The sequence below is a fragment of the Mustela erminea genome, chromosome 10, assembly GCF_009829155.1.
Source record: "Mustela erminea isolate mMusErm1 chromosome 10, mMusErm1.Pri, whole genome shotgun sequence".
Classification (NCBI taxonomy): domain Eukaryota; kingdom Metazoa; phylum Chordata; class Mammalia; order Carnivora; family Mustelidae; genus Mustela; species Mustela erminea.
The window spans coordinates 66,829,780-66,857,555 of record NC_045623.1 but is presented as its reverse complement, the minus strand read 5'-3'; the positions used below and the strand labels follow the sequence as shown (position 1 = coordinate 66,857,555).

The window sequence follows — 27,776 nt, the reverse complement described above, 5'->3', positions numbered from 1 at the left end:
TAAAATAAAAGATAAAAACAGAGAGGGAAGCAAACCATAAGAGACTCTTAACTCTAGGAAAAAAAAACTGAGGGTTGCTGGAGGGGAGGGGGGGATAGAGTACCTGGGTGATGGGGATTAAGGAGGGCACTTAAAATATGAGCACTGCATGTTGCTTGCAACTGATGAATCATTAAATTCTACCTCTGAAACTAACAATACAGAATATATTAACTAAACTGAATTTATATTAAAAAATTAAAATTAAGAAAAAATAAAATAAAAAATAAAAAAATAAAAGCAAGCCACCCACTTGCTTTAGCTTTCCCTAGGCTAACATAGCTTTTGCCCTGAGATAGAAAGAATGTCCCTTGGGGAACCAGAGGCTGCTCGGGGAGCCTCCGGGAATAATCAAGCAGACAAATGCATTGGACTGTCACTGAACAACGGACAGCTCGAAGTCTAAAAGACGTTTGCTCTTTGTTATGTACTGAATTGTCTCCCTCCAAAATTTGTATGTTGAAGTCCTAACCCAGAGTGTGATGGTCTTTTGGAGACGGGGACTTGTGGGAAGAAAGGAAGGTTAATCAAGGCTGTGAGGGGGAGGTCCTCATCCAGTACGACGGGTGTCTTTCTAAGGTGAAGAGTGTGCAAATAGCAGAAAGGCCACGCACACCACAGGAAGGCGGCCTCGTGTAGGCCAAGGAGGGAGGCCTAAGGAGAGACCAAACCTGGGGACACCATGCTCTCGGACTCCCAGCCTCTAGAACTGGGAGAAAAGACATTTCTGCTATTTGAGCCCCCTGGGCTGTGGTATTTTGTCAAGCCAGTGTGTGCAGACTAACACACTCCTGTATGTCAGAAGTCTCCCTGATATTCCTGAAGGCCACAGGGCGTCCACATTCTCAAAGGAAAATGGCTCTGTGTGGGAAGAATCAGCATCCTGCTCTGGAGTTGTCTCCCCTGAGACTCTCAGTGCAAAGTGAGCGCCACTGGGGAGCTCTCTGCTTGCTTTGCCAAGACATCTCCAGCACCCCGCAGTGCCTGGCACACAGCAGACACTTAATAAATGATCGATAAAGGAATGAACTGCGAACAGGCCACTAGGCCAGTTTTTAGAGTCTCTGATGTGTGAAGCAGGCCTCAGCCAGCATGTCTGGGCCCTGGGGTGGGGGCCTGGGCCAAGCTGGGGGCACAGAGGCCTACCCGTGGCTGACCTCTGCCTATCAGCAGACCAGAGGGCACAGAGGCACAGCGAGGACCCCGGGAGAGCCACAGGAGGCAGATGCTAGCCCGATACACGATGTGATCAAACATCCGCCCACAAGTGGACATGACCAGAAATGCACAGGCACTGGATGGTGGTCCCCTGGCAGGGCTCTGAGAGGCACAGCTTCCTAGGGCAGGAGATGGCCCCAGGTGGAGGAACCCCTCCCTCGCCATGCTCCAAGTTGTCCAGGGCTTGACACTACAATGTGCATGAACCCTGAGCTGGGTGCTCCTTCCCCATCCCACCCCTGAGTCTTCCAATTTCTGATTCTCTGTGAAATGCCACCTCAGCTTCTGCAAGGGGGAAATACACCTCAGTGAAACCATCTCTGTCTCTCATGAGGCACTGCAACGTGGGGGGTTCAAGGCTTAGACCAGGCCTCCTTCATTGTGCTACTGGCCTCTGGCTGGTCCCTGGCCCTCGTGTGCCTCAGTTTCCCCATGTGTCCCATAACCAGGCAGACTAGATCCCACAAGGGCAGACAAGGCCCTTGGTCCTTGGCCTTCAGGAAGTGTCCACAGAAGGCAGCTGATGGGTAAGGATGGAGCACTTACCTGCTGGGGTGGGGGAAATGCAGGAGCCTCTCGCAGGCTGGGGGCTGGCCCCGAGGTGGTGGGGTGCCTGCAGGGAGAAAAAGGCCCTGGCGGCAGGTGGGGCCGGGGCCTTCCACAAGGTCCAGGTCCAGCAGGCTCTTCTCCGAGCCTGGGGTGCAGTGGCCGTAGCTCCCGTTCACTATGCAAAGAAAGACAGGAAGAGGAAAGAAGGTGAGTGGGGACAGCCTGAAGAGGGGTACAGGGAGAGGGCAGTCCTAGGGCACAGCGTGGGACACAGCAGCCTTGAGCCCACGTTCACTGAACCCCTGCTGCATTCAGGGCACCAAGATCCCTTATTTAATTTCCACAATCACCAGTAGGATTGGGAGCAAAATCCCCAATACTCAGATGTGGATGCTGAGCTCCTGTGGCTGAATGACCGTTACACAAATACCAAGTCTTTACGATGTACCATCACACCGCTAGGGGCAGGAAACCCTGGCGAGCCAGGCGGACAAGCTCCTGCCTCTAGGATCCTATAGTCTATGACCATCACACTGGTCACCGAACACTCACTGGACAAGGGTCACAGATGCGTGCTGGGGCTGTGCTGCTCAGCAAGTCGGGTGAGCGGCACAGACGTCGTGGGTCATGGAGCAGGTGCTCACCAAACCCCATCTGCTCTTGTTATTACCAAAACTCAATCTGCTTTTTTTCCCCAAATTGCGTTACACCATGGAAATGTGGTACACAGCTATTCACGCCTCCATATTCTCCATGGTTCTTTGACAGCCTATCAGTTGCCCTGCCTTGCCCAGTGACAGGGTTTTTAGGAAGACTAGAGGTCATCCTCACTGTAGAGAGCAGGCAGAGGTTCAGGGACCTTGGGGTCTGAGATCACACCGCTAAGAATCTAGGCAGGAACTCAGGCTCAGGTCTGTCCAAACCCAAACCCCAATTCTGAATGGCTATGTAACAAGAAGTGGCCTCTTAAGACAAAAACCTGGCCCCATCCTCAAGGAATCCACTGCCCCCCAACCTTAATTCCAGCCCAGCCCAGAGGCAGGCCCTTCTTCCCAGGAAGCTGGACACTCAGTGCTAACTCGCTGTGTGCCCACAGCTCTGCCAGTCACCAGGCATCCACCTGCCAAGCACAGTCCAGTTTGCAGAGCAGAATGCAACCCTCCCAAGGTCTGGGGCAGGGAAGGGGCTCAGAGGAGCCTCTGTGTTCCCAGGCACGGGCCAGCCTCCTCCAGAGGGCACGGAGGAAGATTCGCTCAGAAGCCCCCTCACCTTCCCAGGCTGAGTCCTGGGCTCATTCCCGTTGCAAGGAATGCTCACTCCTGCTGGCTCAGGCTGCTGCTGGGCCAGCCCCTCACAAGCTTATTTTTAATAACTTGGTTGTTTTTTAATTAAAAAGAAATCCCTGGTAACAAATGTGAACAGCCTGAGTTAATGAGAGCAGGCTGCCGCTCGTTTAGCTCCGTCCCTGCTTGGCGGTCTTTCCCTGTTCCAAATCGTTTCTGCATGCGCTTTTATTGTCCCATTGAGGCAAACCCTGGGCCTGGGCCTCAGAAAACTGTGGATAATTTTATGAGCATTAATAGCATTTGGAGCAAAGAAAGCTTAATCATCACGTGGGGTTGTTCCGCCAGGGTCTTTCTCCCAGAATCTTTGGGTCGGGGAGCGAGTTCTGAGCATCCTTCAAAAACCCACCAGATGAACTGGGGGCCGCTGGGCTACTCAACGAGGATGTGTAGAGAGGCATGGGGGAGCCCAGCATTTATCAACCCTTCCTGGACAGCAGGCACATCGATCCATTTAAGTGTCCATCCCTGTGTGGTGGGCTCATTCTAGCCATTTTTCAGATGAGAAAAATTGAGTTTTGGAGAGATTGGGTGCCTCTGATCAGGCTCAGAGCTCTATAAGAGATGGGCCACAGTCCAAACCCAGATCTCTGAGGCTTCAAAGCCTAGGTCCTTCCTGCTGCCTCTCAGGCAACTGAGGAACAACTGGGGATTCCCTAGCAAACATCCCCACCTATGACTCCAATGAAGATCATGCTGGGGAGGCTTTGGGGAGGTCAAAAACCATTCCAGTGACTCCTAAACCTCAGTCTCCATGACATCTCTGCCAGATGGGTAAGACTACTCCGCCTACAGACAAGCACATGAAGACTCAGAGAGGTCTAGTGGTTTACCTAAGGTAACACAATAGTAAGGAACACACCTGAAAGGCAAACCCATCACCTCCATGGGGAGAACAAAACAAAACAAAACAAAAAACAGTTATTACCCAGCAAATAACTGAGGCCTGCTGGCTTCTTTTCCACTAGATATAGTAAAAAGTCTTCCTACAGCAAATAAACAAGCCAGCTCTTGGAGGGAGGAAAGAGGGAGCAGGTCACAGTTTGATGCTGCTTTGGGGCTCCCAGCCCATTCAGGCCCTTGTCTTCTGTGACCTTCACAGTGCCCTGGATAAATCCATGAGCTTCCCTAACTTGCAGAGGGATGTGCGCATCAGAGTTGGCCAGTGACCATACCAGGTTGCCCGGCAATTGCTCCCAAAGCCCGTGCCAGAGGCTTCCCTAGGCCATCTGCTTTCTCAAAGGCTGGATATAAAACCAGAGGCTATAATGTGTGCCCCAGAGATGCTGCCACCACTCCCCACCACAGGCCCAAGTCAGCCAGAAGACCTGCCACTGCCCTCGTGCCTATTGGCATCTTGCTTCTGTGACCCCAAAAGCATCACAGGACTCACCCCTGCTCACTCTCTGTCTCTGGGGAGTGAGGATGGAGTATTTCTCTACAGAGGCAGAGGAATGAGAGGGGCACACTGGCCCTGGGGCAGGCTGGGGGTGCCCCAGGAAGGGGCTACACCCAGCAGCCATATCTCCCCCACTGTACCACTGGATCCAAGAGCAGATCCTGAACCTGGCTTTCATGTAAGTGATGCTTCTTTGCAGAACTGGAGGGTGCGGGAGGCCTGTGTTCATTTTTATGAGTTAGTGAGCAGTTCAGGGCTGGGACTGACTGCCCATCCATTTAATTACTAGACGAAGAAACTGAGGCTCAAAGAAGGAAAGGACCTGCCTTGGTCGCACAGCAAACCCCTGGTGGAACGTGACTGGCCTCCCCGGGACTAGGTAAGAGTTTGGTTTACGTTCCTCTTGAAGTCTCTGTTTTCTCATCTATCAAATGGTGCTAATAACTACTCACAGGCTGTGAGGACAATCCCATGAGATTATGGACACAACACCTTTGGCATGGTGCCCAGCTCACAGTAAGCACTTGAAAAGGCAGGAGGATGGTAACCAGAATGATTTCTTCTATTTATTCTTGTGCAAAGCAAGACCCTGCCTTCTATTGCTGGAAGGTCAGGTCTGGATAACCCTGAGTCCAGACTCAGAAGACCAAGTCCCCAAGGCTCAGGGGTCACCAAATCCAAGACCAGGCAGCTTCAATGAGGTCACAGCCAGCAAATGTGAAGCAAATGACTCCAGTTACACACCAGAGAGTTTTGCAAATTACCGTAATGACTTGGCTATAAAGTGGTACCATATATAAGGTGACTCCCCACAAGAATTTTAATTTATGCTCAAACCTGCCAAGTCTGCACAAGAAGAACAATGATGCATTCAGCATCTCGGGTCCAGATGCCATCCCCTTGCCGTCCCTGGAGCGGCCAGCAGCCAGGTCTAGGAAGGCCTGCATGGTGACTATTCCTCATTTGCCCACAAGCAGACCTTTAGTGCCCTCCCGGTGCCAGGCTGGTGACACTTTGCAGTCCACAAAACGTCTTGCAGCCATCACCTATGAGCTTCATTACAACCCCCGAGAGTTGGCTAGGCAGACTCAGAGGGGGCAAGCAATTCTCCTAAGCTCACGCAGCAAGTGTAGGGCTCAGACTCACACTGAATCCTCTGACTCCGCTCTCTAGTCTAGCAGACATTTTTAATCTAGCCAACTTCTTTCTGTAAAGGGCAACCTACAGTAAATACTGTAGGTTTTGCAGCCACAGAGTCCCCTGGGTGTTACCTTGCACTCCCACAATGCTTTGCTGCTATGCTCCACACATCCTTGCCTGTCCAATGAGGGTAGCCTGACACCTCCCAAACTCCTCTGGGCCCCCAGAGCATGGTAGAAATGCATCTCCTTCCAGAACCTTTCTGCCCTTCCTGAGTTCCCCCACCTCAGCTCCCAGAAGTCCCTACGACCAGCTGCCCTTTCGGGTATACTTTATGCTCACTGGGCACAGCCAAATACTTGACATATTTTATTTCTAAATTTCCACAACATCCCCACAAAATCAAGACTGTCATACTCTGTACTACCACACCAGTGCTGTTAAGGGCATGTAAAACCCTGCCTCCCCCACAAGTCTATAAACTCCTTAAGGACAGGGGTTGTGGAGCCCAGAGCTGCTAAATGTCAGTGTATCCTGAGACATAATTTTGTTCAACCTACTTCACACACAGAAAACAGGGACCCAGATGAGGGACAGGCCTGTCCTGGTTGCCTAGGAAGCAGGCTCTGTAGACACCTGGGCCCACTCGGGGATTTCCCTATCCTGGCACACGGCTAGGCCCACAGTAGGTGCCTGGAAACCCTGGGGAAGAGGATGGCTGGAAGGACTGTCCCAAGTTAACCACCACATACCCCCATGCCAGACACTGTGACTTGCTTTTGTGACCCACACAGCTAGGTTGAAGGCCCGATTCTACTATTAACTTTCTGGCCATCTGACCCTAGATGGGCTACCTCACCCTTCTGATCCTCGGTTTCTTCATATATAAAATAGGACTAAGACTCCCGGCTCCCAAACATGGCTGTGAGGATTAAATGAGTTCCCGTACTTAGACGCACAGGGTCTGGTGCAGAGTCAGCATCTCCATAAAGGCCCCTCCGTTTTGCTCTCTTAACAGGCAGAGGAGACACAGGCATAGGCTCTCTGGTTGGTCTGTGCCTCCAGAAACAGAAGCATGTGCTCCTAGATAGGGAGTACTAATGGCCAAAGAAGGGCAACTTCAGACTCCCAGGGTCTCGAGTCTGAGCCTGGGCGCTGCAGGCTCTGCCAGTGCAGAGCAGGGCCTTGGCCCCCTCTCTGGGCCTCAGCTTCTCCCTCTGAGTCGTGGTAGAGTCGGGCCAGGAGGAGGAACGCCATGGGTCCCACAGGACAGGAGACAAGGGGCTCCCCGTCTCAGGCCCAGAAAGAGTGAATGGCTCCCTCAGGACACACAGCAGAGGCACAGACAGTGTGGCCACCCCCCTACAAGACCCTTTTTGCCTCCCGAAGCTGCACTGTCCCCTCTCCCTTCCTCACCAGGCCCAAAGGCCTGGTGAACAGCAGGAGGTGGGGGCTTATGAAGAGAAGCAGGAAGGCAGATAGCCAGGTTCTTTCTCATCTCCATAGCCTGGCTGGGATGGGCGGGCCAGGGTCCACTCCCCCATCTTAGAGCCGCCCGGGGGCACTCACAGCCATCAGGGGGCCTGTAACCCAGGCAGGCTTCTGGAGCTCCAGAGCCCAGCCCTCAAGGCCTCACACCAGGCTTCTGACAGCCCCTCGTCTCTTAGCCCACATCACAAAAACTCTATAAACTCCCCCTTTAAAGCTGAGCTGGATTTACGGGGACTCAGGCTAGTGAAACCTGAGCGAAACTAGGCTCTTTCCATGCCAGAATTATGAACGCCATTTTCTAGAGCAAGAGTAACTGACTTGTCCAAGGTCATGCAGCTGGGAAAGGGTGGAATCAAGATGCAAGCCCAAGTCTCTTGGACTTGGAAGGCAGTGTTGGCCTGATGCTGTTCCACATCATGAAGGGATTTAGACTGGATACAGTGAATACTTTCCCCAGTGTATTAGTCGGCTTGGGCTGCCATAACAAAATACCACAGGCTGGCGGGCTTAAACAACAGACATGTCCTTTCCTCACAGTTCTGGAGACAGGAAGTCCAAGATCAAGATTCCTGCTGATTTGGTTTCTGGTGAGAGCTCTCTCCCTGGCTTGTAGATGGTGGTCTTCTCACTATATCTCCCATATAGCTTTCCCTCAGTGCATGCAGAGACAGAGAGAGAGAGATTGAGAGAAGAAGAGAGGAAGGGAGAGAGGGAATGCATACAACCTCTTCTTATAAGGACTATAATTGTATTGGACCAAGGCACTACCCTTATGACCTCATTTAACCTTAATTACTTCCTTAGAGGCCCCATCTCCAATTACAGTCATGTGCAGGTTAGGACTTCAACATATGGATTGAGGAAGCACAAACATCCTGTCCATAACACCTAGTATTTGGTCCCTAAGAAGGTCCATATTTCCTATATCTTTCTACGGGGCTTGAGGAGACACAGCATAGACAGAAAGCAGGATTCTGGGGCCTGACTGGCTAGATTGGAATCCTGGTTTTGCCATTGACTAGCTGTGACCTGTCTAAGTTAAATGGTTTAACATCTCTGTGCCAGTTCATGAAAGTGAAATGGGTTCATATACCACATGTAAAGTGCTTACAACAGAACACCTGGAACCCAGGAGAGACTATGTGAGTGTGTGCTCTCACTGTTGTTCTGATTAACCCCATTCCACAGGGGGCTGTGGAAGCCTGAACCCACTAGTACGATCTCTTGTTACCAGCCATGGTGCCACAGTGACCGGCTCAGAGCTGGGCACACAACACAAGCTGGTTTAATAGGAGTCCTGGGACTTCAGTTTGAAACCTGGGGAAAGACCAACCTCTCCTCTACAGGCAACTGAAGAGGCATGAGGCCTCCCCAGCTAGTAGAGAGCATCTCATCATCCCAAGGGAAGCTAGTTGGAAGACAATGGCAAGAAACCAAGAGACACTGGAGCACTGGTGGCACCAAGAACCTTTTATGTGAAGAGCAGAGTTCCCCTAGTGTTTCAAGCCTATCTTGGATGGGCCTTCTGTTACATACAACCCAAAGCATCCTTATTAATGCAATATTCTTCTAGAAAATAATTTCTATCTACTCTGACAATCTTTGTTTTTGAGTATTTAGTCCATTTATACCATTTTCATTTAATATAACTAACTTACTTTATTAACTTACTAATTAACTTTAAATCTATAATCTTACTATCTGTGTTTTATTTGTCCCACCTACTCTATATTCTTTTCCTTTCCTTCCTTGCATTCTTTGAGATTAATCAAGTCTTTTTTTATCATACTATTTTCTATCTCTATTAGCTTGTTAAACACACATTCTTTTATTATTAGTGGTTATTCAGCAATTATAGCATCCTTCATTGACTTACTACCATCTAATACAGATTAGTATATTTACCACCTCCTGAAAAGTACAAGAACCTCAGGATTCTTTACACACATGCATTTTCTGTCTCTCTCTGGGTTATTTTTATTGTGTATTTTAATTATACATATATTTTTAAACCTCACCAGATATCATTGTTGTTTTATATAGTCTCTATCTATTCAAATGTTTTCTCTTCCCCCTGCTTCCATATGGGAGTTATTTTACTTCTGCATGAAGATATTTTAAAAATTGTAAGTCTGCTGGCAAGGAATGTTCTCAACTTTTGTTTGTCTGAAATCTTGTGCTTTCGCTTTGACTTCTGAGGGTATAGAATTCTAGGCTGGCAGTCACCTTATTTTAGTACATTACAGAATCATTCCATGGTCTTCTGAATTACAGCATTTCTATTAGAAAGTCATCTCTATGTCTTTCAAGATACTACCTTACCCCCGTAAGTCCTATTTTTAAGGTTTTCTCTTTATGTTTAGTTCTCAGCAGTCTGTGACTAAGATGTGCCTAGCTGGGAATTTCTTTGTATTTATTGTGCTTGAGGTTCGTAGGGCTATTTAAATATGTGACTTAACATTTTTCTGTCAGTTTTGGAAAATTGCTGGCCATTATCACTTCAGACATGACTTCTACCCATTATCTTCCCTGTATATTTCTGGGGAAACAATGTACTTTAGGCCTTTTCACCATGTTTTATGAATCTCTTATGCTCTTTTCTGTAATATCCATCCTTTTTGAATTCATACTTCAGTCTATTGTCCCCTAACTTATTTCCAATTCATTAATCTTCTCTTTAACTATATCTAATCTATTAAATCCATATTTTGAGTTCTTAAATTTAGTCTTTCAGTTTTAAATTTTCCATTTCTTTGATTTCTTATAGTTTTCAGATATCTGTTGAAATTTTCCCTTTGGTAATCTATTTTCTTGAATATATTCATCATAGGTATTTTAAATCTTGTGTCTGATAACTCCAAAATGTGGATCACCTACGAGTCTGTTTTTACCATGATTTCCCCCCCCACCCATGGTCCTGCCTCCTTTATCCCTCATAATTTTTTACTGAATTCCCAATGTTGTGTATGAAAAGAGGGATTTTCTTTTGCTTCTTAAAGGAAGTTAAAGGAGGGGAAGTTTAGTCTTTAGCTGTTTCAAAGTTGGGTTTAAGGCTTTGTAAAAGTTGCTCTATTTCTTGTTCATCCTTTCTCCAAGGATGCTGCCCTTCAGGGACCCCAGCTAGAAGCCTGGGATGCCAGGGCTCTTCCTCCTTGGTTAACAATAAGCTTCAGTTTTATCTTCCTAGAACTTGAGGCTGTTGAAATAAAGCTCTGCCTAGCTTCTCAACCTCTTAACTGCCATCCTTGGTCGCTCTCTCAGCCACTTAGCCTGTGCCACTTAAGAAGCAACAAATGTTTTGAAAGGCAAAGCAACATACTAAATGTTAGGCTTGCATTTTGCCACTGCCTGTCTCCATGGGATCTTGGCTCTTCCAGAACTGCCTATCTTGGTAATCTTAAACTCCAGATTTTGTCTAATAAAGTAAGGCTGTAGAGACACAGCTCTCTGACTCTGGGTCCTATACCATTTGAAAACTGGCTAATACTTGGAAGGAAGAAGTGCCACAGAGTGTCAGATTCACATCAGTGTACTTCTTTTCTCCTTACAATGTTGGTTTTTCAAGCCCTGGATGTCTTCATGGCCCTTTAATGTCTTCAAAGAGTTGGTTTCTATATTTATCTAGAAGAAAGGACTGATACAAGCTTATCTGGTATAGCCAACTGTAAAAAGCCCCTTCCAGCAAATAATTTTAATGACTGTACAGTATTCCATTATATGTTTATACATGCTTTATTTAACCTTTCCTCAAGAGTTGGGATTAAGATTGCTCAGAAAGTTTTAAAAGTAGAAACCATCATGTAATGAATGTCCTTACAGACCTGTCTTTATGTCCATCCATATTTATGGCCTTAAGATAAATTCCTAGACGTGGGGCTGCTGAGTCAAAGGACATGCAAAATTTTAAGAATTTTATTACCTGCAGTTCAAGCTGCTCTCCAAAACGAATATATCAATTTATACCATCAGCAGTATAGGAAAGCAACTCTTCTCTGAACTCTCACCACTCTGAACATTCTTGTTAAAATGAACAAACATCTCTTAATTTACCACTTCAGGGTCATTTATAACAGAAAAGAAGTGAAGACAACCTATATATATCCAGTAATAAAAGAATGATTAGGGGGCACCTGGTAGCTCAGCAGTTAAGCATCTACCTTTGGCTCCGGTCGTGATCCCAGGGTCCTAGGATCAAATGCTGCATCAGGTTCCTTCCTTGGTGGGAAGCCTGATTCTCCCTCTCCCACTCCCCCTGCTTGTGTTCCCTTTCTCGCTGTCTCTCTCTGTTGGAACTAGCCCATTATCGCAAAACACACAGCACACAGGAACTGAGAACCTCTCATATGGTTATGGGGCAATCAGTTCCTAAGGCCAGCATGCCCTGTAAGTCACAAACATGGGCTCTAAATGCCCCATTTGTGAAGGGACTGGACAGAGAGCAGAGGCCAGGGCCAGTGATGTTTTATATGAACTTGCCTCATCAGAAGGCATCTTATGAGGGGTTTTGCTGCATTTATTAAAGGTTCTGATTAGAAGAAAAAATATTTGTAAGAGTTATATAGAACAAAAAGAGCAAGATTCAAACTTCATAAACATTAAAATAACCCGAGTCACAAAAAATTGAAAAATTTTAAAATGTCAAATGTAAAATGTACATCAAATGTTATTTATTCATTTGTCTCCTTAGCATATGTATACTGAATGCCTACTATGTGTCAGGACCAGACACTCATCAGCAGAAATGCTGTGGTCTCGGTACCAGTCAGGTTAGGAAGGCAGGTAAGGGAGAAAACAATCTCAAAAGTAAACAGATAAATATACACTGTACTATCACTAGAGATGCGTGTTGTGAATTTACAATAAGGGTAAGAAGCTAGAAAATGCAGAGAGATGGGGACGGTCAGGACAGTCAGGGGGTCTATATAGTGACTTGAGGGAAGGGAAGGAGGAGCCAGGTGAAAGCAGGGGAAAGAGCACTCACACAGACAGAGCAGCAAGAACAAAAGCCCTGAGGTAGGAGCGTTCTCCAGGGTAGGATCACAGAAAGTCCAGGTGTCTCTGTTGTCCACTGAGCAGAGGTGAAAGAGGCAGGTCATGAAGAAGTTGGACCTGAGAGGCAGGGTTATGAGGTCCCGGTGAAGATCTGGGTTTAGAGCAGGAAGCCATCAGAGGGGGAGAGCAGGAGCAACCAGACCTGACTTACGGTGCGGGACCATGTCTGAGCATTGTGTTTAAAAAAAAAAAAAAAAAAAAAAGACCACAGAAGGAACAGAGTAGATGCAAGGAGAGCAGTGGCTTCATTAAAGGAATGTTTTCCAAACTCATCATTCTTTTGGAGGGGTGAGGGAACAGTCCTAATTGCTGATTATAACGGTGGCTGCACTTCTGACGTAATGGCTGTGCATTTGTCGAAATTCACCAAATTGTTCACGCTCACACGTAATGTGAATTTCACCTTATGTAAATTTTTCAATAGCTTAAAAAAAAATCTTTGTGTTGGGACGCCTGGGTGGCTCAGTCAGTTTAGGTGGCTGTCTTTGCTCAAGTCATGGTCCCAAGGTCCTGGGATTAAGTCCCACACCTGACTCCCTGCTCAGCAGGGAGCCTTCTTCTCCCTCTGTCTGCTGCTCCTCCTGCTTATACTTTCTCTCATTCTCTTTCTCTAGCAAATAAAGAAAATATTTTTTAAAATAATGAAAAAACACTCTGTATTACATATTTTGAAATATTCCCTACTATTTTAATAATTTAAAAACTGTGCTTAAAATCCATCCTTGAGCATAGACCAAAGACAGAGTAGGCTATTCTTCCATCCCTACCGTGGCCAGGATCCTCATCTAGTGCCCTGGTCCGTAAATAGGACCCCTTCCCTCCCAGCGCATCACCAGTACTTGCAGGACAAGGGGTGTGTGAGCATACCCACGGAACCTCTGGGTACCCTTCCTGTTAATAGCTTCCAGAAGGGACAGACCTACAGGGTACAGGCACATCCACATGAGATAAGGCAGCTGACAGAAGAGCTGTGATGCCCAGCACATCCTCTGGGGCTTCCTCTGGCCATGGTGAGTCCGTAGGAACCCCTGCCCTGCCCCTGTTGTTTCATGCAGCCTTCTGCCTGCCCTGCTGTTCCTCCTCCTCCCAGCTCCTTCCCTGGGCAAGGCTGAAAGGCTGTACCCACACCCAGTGTAAATGACTACTAATGCCCCTCTGGGAGTGAGAGAAGATTCCAGGTTGAATGAGGAGGGAGCGGCACAAAGCAGGGATCCAAGGGCTGGCAGAAGAAAACACTGTGGTTATTTAGCATATGTAAGTATGAGGGGGTCTAATAAACTCTGATATCTCTTAAAATTCTCAGTTTCTACATTTCCTCATGCTGAGCCACGAAGATTCCAAAATGATAAATTTCCATGCATCTGGGATTCTAAAATTTCCCAATTCTCTCCTTCCGTGATGATGCATTTTTCCACAGCTAGGGATTTCAATGACTACAGTTCCAAGATTTTGTGACATCACCGATGAGCCACAAGGAGAGTCGGTGGTTCTAAGACTATAAGGTTTCCCACATTTCCCGTCAGAAGTTTTGCCACTACCTGGAGTGCCCTGAGCCCACACAGGCCCCTGGCTGCCCCTAAATCATTAGGAAGGGAGCCACAGTGATGATCACTGAAACCCATTTGTTTTTATCCAAGCCCCAAACAGTCCGAGAGTGATGGGATGACAATCCAGAGGAAATGGCTGTTGAATCTATAAAAACTTCTCAAAGACAAACATATTCCATCTGTCTTTTTTTTTTTTCAGTAAATAGAGGACCATAAATGTTTATGTGAGGCATGTATTTATTATTTCATGTTCAGCTTTTTTTTTTAAACTCCTTCCCTTTATATCAAGCTAATTAACTACTATGCTCATGTGGGTTTTTCTTCCCTCACTCCTCAGAAGTATATGAAACAAGAAGGAAGACATAAGAATGGGGAGAAATGCTCAGCTCCAGGCAGCTGGGTGGGGGGTTGGGGTGGGATGAGAGAGGCCACGTCTTAAAATCCCCTTCCTCCAACACAGGACATCTCGGGTCTCTCTGGGAGGAATCAGTTGTTCTGACTGAGAAAATCTGTAGGAAGACACTTCCGCCTCCTGGAGAGGGTACATCCTGGGATACAGAATGGAGTGGTAGAGGGGACCTTTCCTCATCCCTCAGAGAAGCTCAGTTTTAGAGTCCATGGAAAAGATAATTTGCTCCACAGTAAGGCCAGAAAAGCTGGCAAAGCCTACTGAGGAAGTCACAGAAGTGCTCTGGCTTCTGAAAAATCCCCTGCTCTGGGACTCCAGATCTAAAACCACATGGCTCCCAGGGCCTCTCCTCCAGGAAGCCCTCCCTGACTAGCCTTATCCCACAGGGTTTCAGCTGTCCTCCTCTGCCCTCCCCAAGGAACTACAGCCAGCATTCCAGTCTGCCCCCTCACCCACCAGGCACAAGGGGCATCACTGCCCTAGAGATTCTCTAGGGCAATCCCTAGGGTGGGGGGTTCTACCCCAGAGGGCACAGTGAATGTCAGTGGGGGACTTTCTGCTGGTCACAGGGACTGGGAGCCACTGCCATTTAGTGGGGAGGAGTCAGGGATGGCCCACAGGGAGGGTCAGCCCTCCAGTAACTTTTGGGTATCTTTCCAGATATCCAAAATAACTGTACATGAGCATTCTGGTCGTCTATGCCTAGAAACTACCCCATTTTACATATACACAACTTCTTTCATGGTTTTAACATCCACTGTATTTTCCAGGAATGGAACGACCATGTCAATTGAGGGAAGATTGTACTGTGTTATGTTTGGAACATGACCAAGACTTGTTCACCATTTCAGAAAATCACGTCACCTCGGTCACTCTGCCTGTGGTGTTTGTACGTCTGTGGCTGGCAGGTTCGGGGAGGCCGCACACAGGTGCGGGTGACTGACGACCTCATCCCGCCTCTGGAGAGTCGTGCCTCGGCTCATACAGGGAATTACACATCACTCAGGAGTTACTTCCCTTTTGTTTCTTTTTTCTTTTTTTTTTTTTTTTTAAGATTTTGTTATTTATTAGACGGAAAGAGAGCATGAGCAGGGGGAGGGGTAGAGGAAGAGGCAGACTCCCTGCCGAGCAGGGAGCCCTGAGTGGGGCTCGATCCCAGGACTCTGGGATCATGACCTGAGCTGAAGGCAGACGCTCAACCGACTGAGCCACCCAGACGTCCCTTATTTCTTTTTTATAACACAACTAAAACATTATGTGGAATTTTTAAAAAATTGGGTACAGGCAGGTTACATTATCTATGAATTTCATTTGAGAAGAATAAAGGAGGCAGGACAAAATGGACCTTGTTAGAAAAAGGAAGCACTGATGTGAACCCCAGACCCCAGACAACTCAGATTTCGGACGGGGAAAGCGAGGTCTCCTCGACAGTCACACAGTGAGGCGAGTCCTGAAGAGCCATGCAGCCAAGTGTGTCCGACTCTATGGTGCTGAGACACACCTAGGGCCGGCCCCTGTCTTGATGTCTTTGAGACCCAGGGTCTGTTTCTGGATTCAGAGACACATAGCCCTGAGCCCAGAAGAAAGCCCACGAGAAGGCAGGCACATGGTTCCAGGCGGGTCCCCAGGGAAGGGGGCTGGGGGCACAAGGTGGAGTGTGCCAGGTTGACTCTGGGAAGCCCCAGGAGAGACAGGCCAGAGAGAGCAGGTACAGGCCCTGGTGATCAGCAGAGGTCGGGGGGGGGGGGGGGGAGACCTTGCGACCACGCTCACATCCCCACACCCTTCCCCATCCCAAACTTTCCTCTTCACCTGCAATGTTCCCCAACTCAGCTTTTTCCTCTCCCTCAGCCCCTAGTCCTCTACTTAACCACTCTTGGTCCTCCCATGCCTCCCCACCTTTGCCTCATTTCAAACTACCACCACCTTTCTCCTGAAGGACAGCTTCCCCTCCTTCCTGAATGCGATCCCTCCACTCCGGGTACTCTTTCCAAAGCACAGAAGTCCAACCAGCCTCCCCGTGTTCCTAACCCTGCTCAGCCCCTACTACCCACAAGATAGCCTCTGACTCTCCAAGCCAGGAAAACAAGACTGTGCACCTCCTGTTTGCTCCAGCCCCTCTCCTGCCGGCTCCCAACTCACTCCCTGCTGCGGTGGTGCCCAGCTGTTCAAGGACCTGCCCAATTCTTTATGCCCTTTCCTCTTGCTGTCCACCCCCCACACAGGCCCTCACTACTTCCCCTCTGCACCCCCCCCCCACACACACACAGCCTGTTCTCCTGGCAGAGTTCCCCTGTGCACTCTGTCGTGTGGCTCAGGTGGAAGTTTGAAGAACAAACCTAGACAAGAATACATCCATGAATGAGGCCAAGATAGATCTAGAAAGCCAAGGGAGACAAGAAGCTTTTTTTCTAAGATGTAACCCTTGGGGCAGACCTCACTCCAGCCATTCCAGCTTTACTGGCTGAACCCCATGGATTCCCCCGAGACGTGGTTGGAGACATCACGGACATTTCCACAAGCGTGTCTGGGGGACTGGGAAGCAGCACCTCATAGTGTTTTCATTCCAAATACGAGCCAGCCTGTGCGAGGGGGTAGAGGTGTGTGTGGACGGAGGGCTGGCCTAGCAGGGGCTCTGCTCTAGGCTGTGCGGAAGGTTCTCTAGGGAGTGCAGCTGATGAGGACAGCCCACTCAAGGATGCCCTTGGGTGCTGGGCCTGCAGAAGAGAAAGTCTGCCCACAAGGCTACATTTCACGAACTCCATGGGGAGGGACAGACAGGTTCACATTCAAAGTAAACGATCGATGCTGTGTATCTTGGTCCAGTGACCCCTGCATTCAGTGCTGACCCCCTTTCTCACACTTGAGGTCAAGAGTCCGAGGAAAGGCCCCCTGGGCAGGGAAGCAGAACCTGGCGTTCTAGGCTTTCCTGAAGATTCCCTGCATGTCTTGGGGCAGCTTCCAGCCCCTGGGCCTCAGTTTCCTTTCCTAAAAGATAAGGGAAGTACACTGGGGTACCTTTAAATGTTCGTGTTCTAGGCCCAGAGAGCCATACAGAATCTGCAATCAAAAGGCCTCATGACCCAGAGGAGGAGCTGGTGTTGGACAGGACCCAAGCCTCCCCCGCTCTCCCAGGTCCTAATACTTGGGGCTCCTCACTACCTGACAGGCCTGCCACTTCCCAAAGGAACCCAAATCTTTCTCTGGAATGCAATGAAAACAACACCTATCCGTCTCTTCCTTCCCACACCCTCTCCCCACATTCCTACTGTGTACCAGGCCTGGGCACTGGACACGGAGATGAGACAGACACTGGTACTCCCTCAGGAGCCCATAGTCTGGTGACCAACATGGACCTTTAAATAGAAAAAGACATCAGATGGATCAGTGCTGGGACCGAAGTGCTCCCCTACCCTCAAGAATGAAGGAGCATACCTTCCTTCCCTTATCCTCTCTCCAGCAGGGCCACTGCCTCCATGAAGCCTTCCCTGACTCTGCCACCCTCTCCTATGTGATCAGCTGCTCCCAGGAAGACCGGCAGTCCCCCTCCTGCAGCCTTTACTGTGTGACGTAAGCCATGTCCATACCTGGTAGGGCAGATCACAGTGCTAAATGTCTCGGCACCTCACGGTTACAGAGATGGTCTCCCTGAGCCTCCCTGAAGCCTCTCAACGTTCCTGCTAGATAGATCAATTAGCCCATTTTACAGGTAAGGAAACCAAGGCCCAGGAAGGTGAAATGACTTCTCCTGAATAACACACTTAGAAACAAGCTAGCCTGGGATTTGGGCCCAGGGCTGACGATTCCAGGCATGGAAGAATCCCCTGCCTGGGCTTACAGTGGCCATCTCATGGCCCACTCACAGGACTCCCCCAGGCCCAGGGAGGCCATTCCCATGGAGAACACATACACATCCTAAGAGGCATATACCTCAGTCATTCTGAGGTAAAGTGTCAGGGCTAAAACATGCTAAAACTTCTATTGGAAAGATAATCTAATCTCAGCCTTCTGTTTTACAGAAAAGGGAGACTGGGGCCCACAGAGAGCAAGGGGTTTGTCCAAGTTCACACAGCAATGGCCACATCAGGATCAGACGCAGTTCTCTGGAGTCCCCATGAGGCCCTCACTCCAGGCGCCTGCCTTCTACCTCTTAAAGGCAGCCGGAGGGGTACACTCTCCTTAGCAGCCTGGGAGAGAGGAGATGTTTATAGGAACAACTGAGTGTATCTCAAAGATTCTGCCTGGGTTCGAGCCCCGGCTCCCTCCAGGATGCCGGGCTGCCAGTAACTGCCTGCCTCGACCATTGGGCACCTCACGGTTATAGAGATGGTCTCCCTGGGCCTCCCTGAAGCCTAGCTAGCACAGACCTATGCTTCTGATGCCAGCTCAGTGCCCTGGCATCGTTTCTTTGGGCCAGCCCTGACGTCATCAGGTCCCATCCTAATGCACACATCTGGCTGGAGAACAGGGTGGACAGAAAACGGGCAGAGGGCCTGGGCTTAGGACATGAGTTCCCCAAAGCCCGCCTGCTTCCTCCTCAGCCTGCTTGCTGCCAGGTTTTGCCGGGTGAGTTGTGGCAGCTTGCTGCCAAGCATGGGGACCCTGTCAGCAGGCCTGCCGTGAATGAGTGCAGTGTTTGGGAGCAGTCAACAAGATGGATGTTGTTTCGTTTCGGCTCCACGCACCGTAAACATTCTGGGGCAGACGCAGCTCCAGGTGGCTCGCTGGCTCACCCCCGACAGCTGGACCAGCCTGCAAAGGCCCATTAACGTGGACATAAACAAGGAGAGCTGGAAGACGGAGAGGCCTCTGGGGTCTGTCCCACTTTCAGAGACACCACAAAGGACACAAAGGAGCCGAGAAATCCAGGAGCCAGACTGGAGGCAGAGGTTGCCCAGAGAGGGGGAATGAGGCCCCACCAGGCTCCAGTCCCAGCTCTGATGCTGCTCAGCGGGGTGACCTTCTGTAAATCCCACAACGTGTCCAGGCCTCAGTTTCCTCATCTGAAGAAACAGGAAAAGGCTTCCCTGGCAGGCCACAGTGAGGCCCACAGAAATTCATTTTGAATGAGCTGACTGACTGCACCGGCAACAGCTTGAAGACAAGGACTACACCTGATCCATCCAGACCAAATGGTTAATAGCATGGGCTTTAGAGACAGAGCTACCTGGTCTGGAATCCTCACTTTACCATTCATCTGCCAGCGTGCTCATGGTCAGATAAACCAAGCTCTCTGAGCCTCCCTTCCCTTATCTATAAAAACGCGAACAATCATGCTTGCTGCACATGCTGGTTAGGAGGGTCAAATGCCCACAGGCTAAGCTTAGCTCAGAGTCCAGCACACAGTCAATAAAAGGTCACTCTCATTCCATTATTATCCATAGCTCCCAAATGACTTGGAGCAGGGTCTCAGAATGAAGCAGTGGCCAAGGCTGGGGGACAGCCAGGTCTTCTGGGATTCTCCCCTCCCGATCTAAGATGATCTTTGAATCCTGGACCAGGCACTCAGCCTGCCAGGCGCCCACGGGGGCCTCACAGCCTGGCCCCACACATCAAGCCCCGGGCCCACGTGGGAGATGGTCCAACTTGACGAACATCAATTCTCCAAGAGCCAACTGGCCAAAAATCAACGTGTCAAATGACCAATTCATCATAAGCCAAATAGCCACAAATTACGCCGCCAAATGGCCGTATTCCCAAATTACCCAAACAGCTACACCAAACTTGTTTGTTTTAACCATGTATAATATAAAGATGACAATTTGGGTTGGAGGAGATGGTTTTAGGTTGAGTTAGTAAGTTCTCATTTTGTGTTCAGAGTAGGATTTTTTTAAAGTATTACATTGATCAAAATCAAGGATCATAGTTGATTTCATCTCCTTAGTGAGTATTCAGTTCATTTCATTATCAGGAATCAAATATCACTGTTTCATACAGGCAGCCTTCAAGTTTCACTGTACAGTAGGTTAAAGAGGAGCCCTGAAACATTAAGTCCACATCAAATCCCTGGAACGTGTGAATGTGACCTTATTGGGAACAGGGGTCTTTGCAGTTGAAATGAAGCTAAGATGGCGAGATCTTCCTGGCTTATGCCCATGGCCCTAAAGCCAATGAGAAGCATCCTTACGAGAGACAATAGACGGAAAGGAGACAAGACACCCAAAAAGGCAGAGACTGGAGCAGTGGAGCCACAAGCCACGGAATGCCAACAGCCCCAAGAAGCTGGAGGAGGCGAAGAACAGATTCTTCCCTTGAGCTTCCAAAGCCAGCCCTTTGGTGCCAGACCCTTCCAGAACTCTAAGGAAACAAATGTCCCTTGTTTTTAAGCTACCAAGTTTGTGGTAATTTGCTACAGCAGCCTCAGGAAACCAACACACATTTCTAAAATATCATTATTTTATACCATTTTCTGTTTTGCCAACTCTTACTTTTTAATTTTTTTGTAAGGGATTCTTTTGCTAATTTCTCAAGAAACCTATTGACTTGAGTTTGAGAGAACTTTGAGTTCTCTCTAGCTAAACACACAACTGTGACAGAGCTGTGGACACAACTTCTTAGGGTGTTCTTTACTTTAACCATCTTTTAGCGCTTTTTATGGTATCTAAATCACACCTCAGTCTTTTCTTTAAAATTTCCTATTTATGGTTAAAGTGTATCAAATTGATTATCTATTCTCTTAGCAAATTAATGAATCAGACCCAGTAATATATAAAAAGGATAATTCATCATGACCAAGTGAGGTCCTCAGAATGCAATGTTCCAGATCAATCAACCTAATTCACCAAATTGAAAGGATAAAGAAGAGCCACATAATGAGCTTAACAGGTGCAAAAAAAAAAAAAAAAAAAAGAAAAGAAAAGAAAAAAAAGCAATACTTATTCATGATAAAAACTCTCAGCACACCACCAATAGAAAAGAATTTCCTCAATGACACAAAATCAATGATAAACTATAATATCATGCTTTATAGCAAAGAACTGAATACTTTTCCTTAAGATTGGGAACAAAGTAAGGATGTCCATATTCATCACTTCTATTCAACATTTTATTAGAGGCCCTAGCTGGTGCAATTAGACAAGGCATGAAAATAAGAAGAGGAAAAGCATAACTCTTTATTCCCAGAGGACATGACTGTTTACACAGAAAATCCTAAGCAATCTCCAAAATCAAAAACTTAGAAAGAATAAATTAATTCAGCTATGTCACAGGATACAAGGTCAACATATAAAAATAAATTATAATCCTATATACTGAGGAAATACTGCAAAAATGGAATTTAAGGAATAATCCAATTACAACTAAAGTCATAAAACTTCTAGAAGAGAGCATGATTTGGGACAGGCAAAGGTTTCTTGGAACACAGTAACATAATCACATAAAAAAAAAACATAAAATGCTTAGGAACAAAGTTAGCAAAAGTTGTGTAAGACCCTTTACCCTGAAAATTATTAAATTCCACTGACAGAATGTTAAAAAGACCTGAAAAAAATGGGGAGAGATACCATGTTCAGAGATGGAAGAGTCAACATTTTTAAGATGTCAATTCTATCTAAATCAACTACAAATTTAATGCTACCTCAATAAAAATTTCAGCAGGTTTTTTTGGCAAAATTTGACAAGTTGACTCTAAAATACAGATGAAAACATTGAGAACCTAGAATAGTCCAAAATCATTAAAAATGAAGAACAAGTCAGAGGATTTAGACTATCTGATTTCAAGGTTTTTTCTAAATCGAAAGTCATCTTTAAGACAATGTGATGGTGGTGTAAGAAGAGACATATATATCTTTGGAACAAACAGAAAATCTACAGGGGTACCTGGGTGGCTCAATCATTAAGCATCTGCCTTTGGCTCACGTCATGAGACCAGGGTCCTCATTCACTGACGAGCCCTGCATCCAGCTTCCTGCTCGGCGGGAAGCCCACTTCTCCCTCTCCCACTCTCCCTGTTTGTGTCCCACCCCCCTTGCCCTCTCTCTCTCTCTGCCAAATAAATAAATAATTTTTTTTTAAATAGAGAGCCTATGGATAAACCCACACTACTATGAACAATTTATTTTTTTTTACCAAAGTGCCAAGACAAACTAATGAGAAAGAAGTCTTTTCAGCAAATGTTTCTGGAAAAACCAAGTAACTGTATAGGAAAGACAACCTTGACTCTTATCTTACCTCAAAGACAAGAATCAACTCACAGAGCATTATCAACCTAAACTTAGGGCTAAAGCCATAAAACTTCTAGAAGAGTACCCCACTTGGGACAAAGGTTTCCTAGAACACAAAAAGCAAGACACAGAAAAGAAAAAGTTGATAAACCGGACTGCTTCAAAGTTAAAGAATCTTCATTCTTGAAAAACATCATTGAGACACTGAAAAGGCAAGACAGGAAATGGGAGAAAATATTCCCAATCCTTATCTCTGATGAGACTTGTATCTGGAATATCTAAAGAACTCTTACAATTTGGTAATAGAAGGAAAGACAGTGCAAATGAAAAATGGACAAAGGGCTTGAAAAGACTGTGCTCAAAAAAAGACTGGCATAGGCCAACATGTACATAAGAAGAGGAGAAGAGGCTTGACACCTGTAGTCCTCAGGGAGATTAAGATAAAACGGGGGGAGCTGTGGTTCTAACAACACTGGCGTGTTGGTATGTTGGTACCTGGACACCAACTGAAGGACTGTCTTCCGGCTGGCCAGCTCTAAAGAGAAACCAAAATGAAAGCCCATCTTCCAGCAGCATCAGGTCTAGATACCCACCCTGTATTAAGTTCTTTTCTAGCTTGCAAGCAGGAAGGAGTCAGAAAAACTGATCCTGAAAGATCACTTTCCAAAAACACTGGGCAAGGAGAGCATCAAAATTGCGCAGACCACCATCCCAGCCAGAGACACGCAATAGCAACAGGCTGTTGGAAGGCTTTGAGTTTTCAGACCTAGGACCAAGAGGCCCAGGAAGTAAGATGAGCAGGGCTGGAGCAAGTAGTGCCTTGTGGGTCCTTCAGTAACCTTGAACTCTCTCCTCTATCAGGATAGAGCCACGGATTTATCACTCAGCCCAGGTCTGGACCAAATCCCAACATGCAAGCCATACTATCCCTTCATTCTTCATTCACTTGGATATTTATTCAAATATTAACTGTGCATCTACTATTACCATTCCTTTCTCCCTAGCCTAGAGAGGATTCCCCCAGTCCCAGTCCTTGCTCTTTGTCTGGGATATGCAACCACTACAGAGTAAGCTCTATTGTGTGCCAGGAGCTGGGCTATATGATGCTATATAAGCAAAATCTTACTTAATCAACAGGTTTTCTTCATTTTGTAGATGAGGAAATGAGAAGCCCAAAGAAGAAACTGATTTAAACCTAGGCCTATTTATTCACAAACCACTATTCCCATCAATCTATCTATTTGTGTAGACATGTGCAGGCTGTAGACCAGGCCCAGAGACCCACACAGTGGGACAGGTGGGGGCACAGGGGACCAAAGGCTGCCTTTGAAAGGCTCACACCTGCCTGCCTGTGACCGCCTCTCCCATCAGAAGTGGAGCCACCTTCCCTCAAAGAGATCTGGGTGGGCTCCCAGACGCTGGGCTGAATGATCTTAGAGGGGGAGCGAGAACTGACCCAGTCCCACTGGCATTCCCTTCTCCAGCTGCTCACAACAATGGATGCACTAACCCTTCGCCTCCTGGTGGAACCACTAGGTCGGGAGTAGGGACTGCTCTTGGGAATGGCAAAGGGGGCAGGGCATGGTGCCAAGGTCTAGCCCCCTCCACTCCAAGCCCACACCTCTGGTATGACCGGATCCTGGCCAAATACTGAAGTTTCCATTACTGTAGCTAGCGGGGTCATTGATCCAATCAGAGGTGGGTCAAATAAACAACAGACACAGCCAGTAATATCCCATAGGAGGCAGCCTCTCCACATCCTTCTCTGGAGCTCCAGCCAAGTCTGACCTTGACAGCCCAGTAGTTACAGGTTTTGCACACTGCCGCCTCACCCTACCTCTGCTCCAAACCTTCTTCAGTGGCCCCCATTCCCTAGGTCTGATGGTCTTCCACCTGAGTCCAGAGGACTCCTGAACTGGTCAGGTGAAGTTCCTTGCCTTCTTATTAGTCCCTCATTGCTCTGCTCCTGGTACACCCACCATTATGGGCAGAATTCTTGTGTCCCCCCCAAATTCACATGTTGAAACCCTACCCCCAATGTGATGGTATATTTGGAGAAGGAACCTCTGGGAGGTATTGAGGATTACATGAGGCCAAGAGTCTGGGGCCGCATGAATGAGATCAGTGCCCTTACATGAAGCAACAGCAGGCAGCTTGCTTCTCTTGCTCTCCTCTATGAGAGGACATGGTGCAAAGACAGCCATCCATGAACCAAGAAGCGGGCCCTCACCACACACTGCATGTGGGACTTCCAACCTCCAGGACTGTATGTAAATGTCCACCATATCTTCCTTCATTCCAGCAGCTTGAACCAACCAAAACACCTGCCTTGCCCTCAAACACACCTCAGAAGCTTTGCATTTTCTGGCCTCTCTTCTCCCAGGTCCATAGAACAGTTTCTTGTCACCATTCAAGTTTCAACATGAATGAAATGTTGCCTCCTCCAGGAAGCCTTCCCTGATGCCCTGGGAACCTCACAACCCCGTCCTGTTTAACCATCTTTATGGCACGCAGTGTTAACAGCGTCTTGTATTTTTGCTCACATCTTTGATTTTCTACGCTCTGAGGGCATGGACTTGGGTCTCTTTTGATCGCCTCCCATGTCAGAGAACACAGCCTGGCTCGCAATGGGAATTGGCAAATACCTGTCTCATGCACCAACTCCAAAGGGCCCAGCTTAAATGACGCCTCCCCAGTAAAACCCATCTGGACACCCTTGCTCGGCTCCCTCGAAACTGTAGACCTCTTCCCGCCAGAGCCTGAGGCCAGGGCTGTAGCTGATTCATCTCCAAAACCAGCACCATGCACGGGGCCTGGCCTGCATATCCAGGGGCTGAATACATCGCCACTGAATAAACAGATGAATGCAATTCAACCTCACCACCTAGGATATGCACAGAAGGGCAACTGTAAACTGCAAAGTGCTCTGTGCAAATGCATATGGGCATGCGTGTGCACACACACACAGGCACAGACACACACATGGACACACACATACCCTCCTTCCAGGGCCTGCTGATCACAGGGCCCTTCCCTACATCTGCTGAACTGAATTCTGGGCAGTTCCTGCCTGTGCCCAAACACCAGGTCCTGCGACCACAGCCACACGTTGGAACTGTGCAGCCACTCCCCCAGTTGGCATGAGTCTTGAACAATTACCTGAGCGGCCTGGGAGGCAGAGGTTAAGAAAACCCCAGCGCTGAGTGCTCTGCAGGCCTGGGAGGGGGGAGGCGCAGAGAGCTGCCGGCACATGTGAGCAACAGATGGTCAGCCTGGCCGATCGGGAGGGTTCTATTTCAGTGACAATTCATTTTCAGTAATTATCCCTCTCTCCTTTAAAGTCACCTAAGGCAGCCCTCGTGGGCACAGCGGATCTCTTCCCTGGGCGAACTTTCAAGTTATTTGCACTTTTGGAGATGCGTAGAATTAAAAGCAGATGTGCCAAATTGAGCCTCCTGCTTGCCGCTCCATCTCTGATTTTTTTTTTTTTTTTTCCCTTGCTGGCCCACTGTAAATGTTTTTAAAATGGGACCCCGGTACTAGACATGTCAAAAGCTGAATTCAAGGTAGAGGAGGCTGCCAGCAGGGAAGACGGATGAAATTTAAAATCCCTTTCGACAGATTAACTAGAGACACTTTGAAGCCATAAATCATGCAGACAGTCTAGAAGAAGCTAATAATGGATTTCGGTTTTGTTCGTATTTATTATCTTGAAGAGATAGCAGAATGTAGGGCCAATGCGCCTGGCTGGGAAACCCACTGGGGACTTCCCAAGGCTGACTGTCAACCAGAAAAGAGGTGGGATAGGAAGGGCAGAGGGACACAAAAACTGGTATTAATTATGTACTTGCTGTATGCCAGGCACTGGGCTTGGCATGACCTCTCTTATGTCAACCACAATGCACCATGTGAAGGACACCATATTGTTCCCTCGTTATGGAAAAGGAGGGATCTTAAGATGCTCCAAGAGATCTTGTTCCAAGCCGTACAACTTCTCCCCAAGTCTAAAGCTCTGTTCTTCCCATCCAACAGGATATAGGAAAAGAGATGACCCAAGGTGAGAGCAGAAGATCTCAGAGAGAAAGACAGACCACAAGGGCATAAGCTCCAACACACCAAGGGGCCTACTCCCCAAGTGACCTGTGTATTTGCCCACCGCTGGTCATTTCAGCCTTCCCGTACTCTCTACCTGGGGTGCCTTCAGTGGTCCTTTCCTGAGCTCACGATCATGCTGAGACTTGGCCTGGGTCCCTGCCTTTTTTTTTTTTTTTTTTTTTTTTTTTGACAGAGAGAGATCACAAGTAGTCAGAGAGGCAGACAGAGAGAAAGGGGGGAAGCAGACCCCCCGCCGAGCAGAGAGTTCAACGCAGGCTTAATCCCAGAACCCTGGGATCATGACCTGAGCCGAAGGCAGAGGCTTAACCCACTGAGCCACCCAGGCGCCCCAGGGTCCCTGCCTTCTAGAGCATACCATGCATTACAAGCATTTTGTGTTTGCCTTACTGATCCCCAGAGGGCTTGCCTCAAACAAATATGACCCTATTCATCCCACTACATCTGCCATGGCCATAAAGGAGAAGATCAATGCTGTTTTCACTGAATTCCCTGATGCCCTGGCACCTGAACACTAGGATTACATCCACCAAGGGCAGGGGAATGACAAGGGAAGGAAGCTAGTATTTTAGAGCGCCTCACTGATTCATTCAACACACAGTTCTGATGCTGCCCACTCTGTGCCAGCACCAGGGATGGAACCATGAACCAGACACAGCGCCCACAGAGAGCTTACTCAGAGCTTAAGGACCAGCCTCTTTGTATACTCATTTAACCTTATCGACCTAGGGGGGAGGAAGAGTTACCCCACCTACCAGACAAGGAACCTGAAGCTCAGAAGGTGAAGCCACCCAGGCCTGATCAAGTGGGGTGTGCAACCAGCCACCCCACTTCACACCATCAGAGCCCCACCCCAGTCGCCAACAAGGCCGGGCTAAGTGCAGTCTACTATGTGCTGAGCTTCAGATGTACAGAATGCAGCGACAGGCTGGACTTCATGACCAAGGGCTCGAATATAGGAACAAGAAATTACACCTCAAGAGGCCAGAGGGGGCCAGCACTGGGGAGGACTCCCAGGGCAGAGGACAGAGCCCTCAACTCTCCCTATTTACTCTCCTCGGGAACTCCTTATCCATGGCAGCGGGCTCCAAACTCTGGCATAGCAGAATCACCCCAGGGATTTGATAAATCCCTGTGGGTCCTGCCCTGGATAAATGAGATCAGAATCTCCGGGAATATGGGCTGGGAAGATGTATTTCTATGAAGGTTCCAGAGAATCCTGCTGCAGCCAGCCTGGTGCCAGCCCTACCTAGCATCTGGCCACCAATCCTCAAGGGCAGAGAGTCTCCCCTCTTTGGCCTGGCCCTGCAAACT

At 48.0% G+C, this 27,776-nt stretch overlaps 1 protein-coding gene across 2 annotated transcripts in view; it reads right to left on the bottom strand.

Moving 5' to 3' along the window:
- The window catches only part of GLIS1 (GLIS family zinc finger 1), a 212,812-nt gene that overhangs the window by 83,359 nt on the left and 101,677 nt on the right, over positions 1 to 27,776 (bottom strand). For both annotated transcript variants that reach the window (XM_032302592.1, XM_032302594.1), the window contains exon 3: positions 1,804 to 1,981. In XM_032302592.1, coding sequence (XP_032158483.1) covers positions 1,804 to 1,981 — 178 coding nt within the window. The remainder of the gene's footprint in view (positions 1 to 1,803; positions 1,982 to 27,776) is intronic.